Here is a 3,477-nt window from a genome sequence, read left to right on the forward strand (position 1 = left end):
TAGTTTTTTCCATTTCTGATAAAAATGTCATTGGAATTTTGATGGGGATTGCATTGAATTTATATATCACTTTGGGAAGTATGGACATTTTCACAATTTACACTCTTTACTGATACATGATATTCTTCCTCACATGTGTGACCTTAATTACTTAACTTCTCCTGGTCTTGGTTTTCTCATCTGTAAAACAGAGTAATAATAATAATGCCTAGTTCATAGGGGTGATATATACTACTACGTGTGACATATATTAGGTGTTCAATAAATATTGGTTGAATAAGTTAAGAAAAGAATGATAGACTGATGATTAAAAAATGTAAGATACGTGAGCAGACTCTGTAAAGTGCATTATACAAGAATCAACTTTGTATTATTATGGCATCAATGACTACGTATAGATTTGTGGCAGAAAAATATGGAAAAGAGTTAATACCACAAATCAAAGTACAACTACTCACCATTGTTCATAAAGCCCTTAAAAATATGCACAAGAGTTTAATAATCTTTCCAATGATAAGAATACAAGCATAGAAAATGAAGTTATTGGAATTTTCCCTTTTATTTCTGAGTAGTTGAAGAAGCGTTCTATAATCTAAAAGCTTTATCTGTATTATTGCCAGGAAATTAGGCCATTAAAAAAGATAGTGTTGGATCTCATCCAGCTGAAATAGCCAAAGACAAAATGGCCAGCAGCACATGTAAAGTTTACATTTAATTTTTTTAATTAAGTGCTGGTTATTATTCAGGAAATGCTCTTGAAACAGTCTTATAACAATTCCCTAGGGGAAGAAGAGGCAGGGTGATTGTGAAATTTTGCACCAAGTGCTAGACTCAAAGTCTCAGAAATTCTTCTGGGCTAGAGATAACCATTTCCAGCTATTGCCTTTCCAAAGAGGGATGAATTACATACTAGGTTAGTGACAGATGTAGAAACAACAAAATTAAACATTTGGGGGTGAAACTTTTTTCAGGAAGAAACTGCAGTCAGTGGTGCTTCATTATTTCCTTCCATTTTTCAATTGTTCTTTATTACAAGATGATCACTCCCAAACCTCCTTAAGTTTTGTCATGTGCTTCTATTATTTTTTTTTTCCTCTAGCAGTTTGGAATTTCCAAGTGCCCCTATATATACACGTTATTCTCTAAAGTGCCATCCGATAACAGTCTGTTTTTTGATTGAAGGAGTTTGACTCTGAGTCGCTCCCCAGAGTATGCCAACTAATGTCTCTCAACACCATATTTGTGTAATTAAGGATTATCAGCCCTGGAACCCATCTGAGCTCCTCAGTGCCTCACACATAGTAGGTACTCAGATATGTTTACTGAATTGACTAAGTAGCACCCAACCATAGATCTCTGAAATGAACTAAACATTCATGCACTCTGGTATCAAAAATAACAGAATTCTTTATAATGGTAGAGTTGCTAAAGACTATGTATCTAAAGCATCTTTATTATTTTTCATCACTAATTTATGAGTAAGGAGAGTAACATTTAATTACAATATAATTAATAACCAAACTCCTGAAAGAACATGTGATTTCTTAAAAGTTATTGATCTAACTTTTTAATTATTTGTTAAGCTTAGTACTACTGTTTGCCCTAATTTGTGCCTTAAAACTAGATACTATTTTTTGTGATAGTTAGGAAACTATCACAATGGAGATAAAATATAATGAAACCCCAAATTAAGGCAGTGGTCACGGGGGTGGAGTAGAGTGGGAGCATTCGTAATGTTGCAGGAGATAAAATCAACAAGGCTTAATGAGAGAGATGAAGAGGTCTAAGAAACTTCTAAGATTGTGGCTTAGGCGAGAAAATACAGAAATGGTGATCTACCACTAACAAAGAGAGAGAATAAAGGAGGAAGTACAGGTTTTAGGGCAAGATAAAGAATTCACCCTGGGATATCTTAACTATGAGATGCCTATAATCCACATAGGTGAGATATGTAATGTACAGTTGTAAATATGCACGTAGAATTCAGGAGAGGGGTCTGGCTAGGGATGTGGTTTTAGGAACCACCGGCATGTAGGCTAATGAAAACCCTGGCAGTGGAAGAGGTCTCTCAGAGAATGTGGGCAGAGATGACTGAATGAAATGAAGTTATTGTTAAGGAAGAGGCAGAGGACCATTTAGGAAAGGGGAAGAAAAACCATGAGTGTGTGGTGTTATGTCAGTCAAGGAGAGCAGAGCCCATGAGAGTTCAAGTAAGGAAAAGACTAAGAAGAAATCACTGAATCTGGGAATTGGAAAGACATTGCTAACTTCAGAATGCACCATTTTAGCAAGATGGCTGAGGCAGAGTTGTATTTCAGTAAGTGTGTGTAGACTGGATAGCATACTTTGATCCAAATAATGAAATAATGATCCAAATAATGAAATAGTACTCTAAAGATCCAATTAAATGGAACCAGAATGTTGTCCAGCTCTCTCACTCTGTTGCTTTAGTTCCTAGCACATGATGGTAACAGATGACTTTTTTTCCTTTTAGACTGATATAAAGTCGTAGGTTCTTAAGTTTTCTTGCTGAATTTCTACTTAATATTTCCGCTGGCCTAGAAGACAATAATGTTCAGAATTAAGGTTTCCCCCTGCTGTGAAGTCTTCTTTCTGGGGTGAAGGGAGTGAAGTAAATGTCATAAGATTGAGAAATTTGCCTTTTTTCCTCCAATTGCCTATCTTTCCTTCTGGCTTTTAATCAGACTTCAGTCCAGAGCTCTAGACAAAAGAGGAAGTAATTAATAGTTCTCGAATGAATAGTATACAGAGCCAAAAGAGAAGTTTATCACCCTTACATAACAGATATGTATCAATTAGTCTTTGAAAGCAAGACAAGCTGAAAATAATTAACAGATTAATATACACCAAAAAGATGTAGGATAAGGCTAGATCACCTTACATGGAGTTCTGTAGTATTCTGTGGCTTTTGATGTAGCTATTCCAGACCATGTCTTGTAGTAATCGTTAAATGAGACTACTTTAATTGCTCTGAAAATATAAGTAAAAATCAGACAATGGATAGTTTGCAAATTTGCTTTTTAAAATTATTTTATCAGAGTAGACTGGTCAGATAACAATATCTTGTCACAAAATATTGGACTGATTTGCAAATTCTAACATGTATTTCTAACAAATGAATCTAACATTAATTTCATCACTAATGAATACAAATCACAAAAAAAATCTGTCCAAAACATTTTTCAGTAATAAACATAAATGTGCATCCATGTATATATTATAAAAAGAAAAATATAGGTTTAAGACATCTGCATTTCATGACTAATACTTAAAAAGAATTTTAAAGCATTATACCTGTAAATTTTCTTTCTACAATAAACAATTTTCTTGAACATCAATGCCAAATTTTAGTAAAATCACCTTTGTTTTCTTATTATTATGAGGAGAGAATAAAAGCATCAGAATTGAGATTAGTTTAATTTTGACACAGAATCTGGCCATTAAATTCTCAACACA

The 3,477-nt window shown here is 33.9% G+C and overlaps 1 protein-coding gene across 1 annotated transcript in view; it reads right to left on the reverse strand.

Moving 5' to 3' along the window:
- Nucleotides 1–3,477, reverse strand: part of UBE2U (ubiquitin-conjugating enzyme E2U (putative)) — a gene marked incomplete at its 5' end in the record, with an annotated part of 43,216 nt that overhangs the window by 24,113 nt on the left and 15,626 nt on the right. Inside the window, one exon of the mRNA XM_008593497.1 lies at nt 2,903–2,991. Coding sequence (XP_008591719.1) covers nt 2,903–2,991 — 89 coding nt within the window. The remainder of the gene's footprint in view (nt 1–2,902; nt 2,992–3,477) is intronic.

The sequence above is a fragment of the Galeopterus variegatus genome, unplaced genomic scaffold (genome assembly GCF_000696425.1).
Source record: "Galeopterus variegatus unplaced genomic scaffold, G_variegatus-3.0.2 Scaffold9260, whole genome shotgun sequence".
Taxonomy (NCBI): Eukaryota; Metazoa; Chordata; class Mammalia; order Dermoptera; family Cynocephalidae; genus Galeopterus; species Galeopterus variegatus.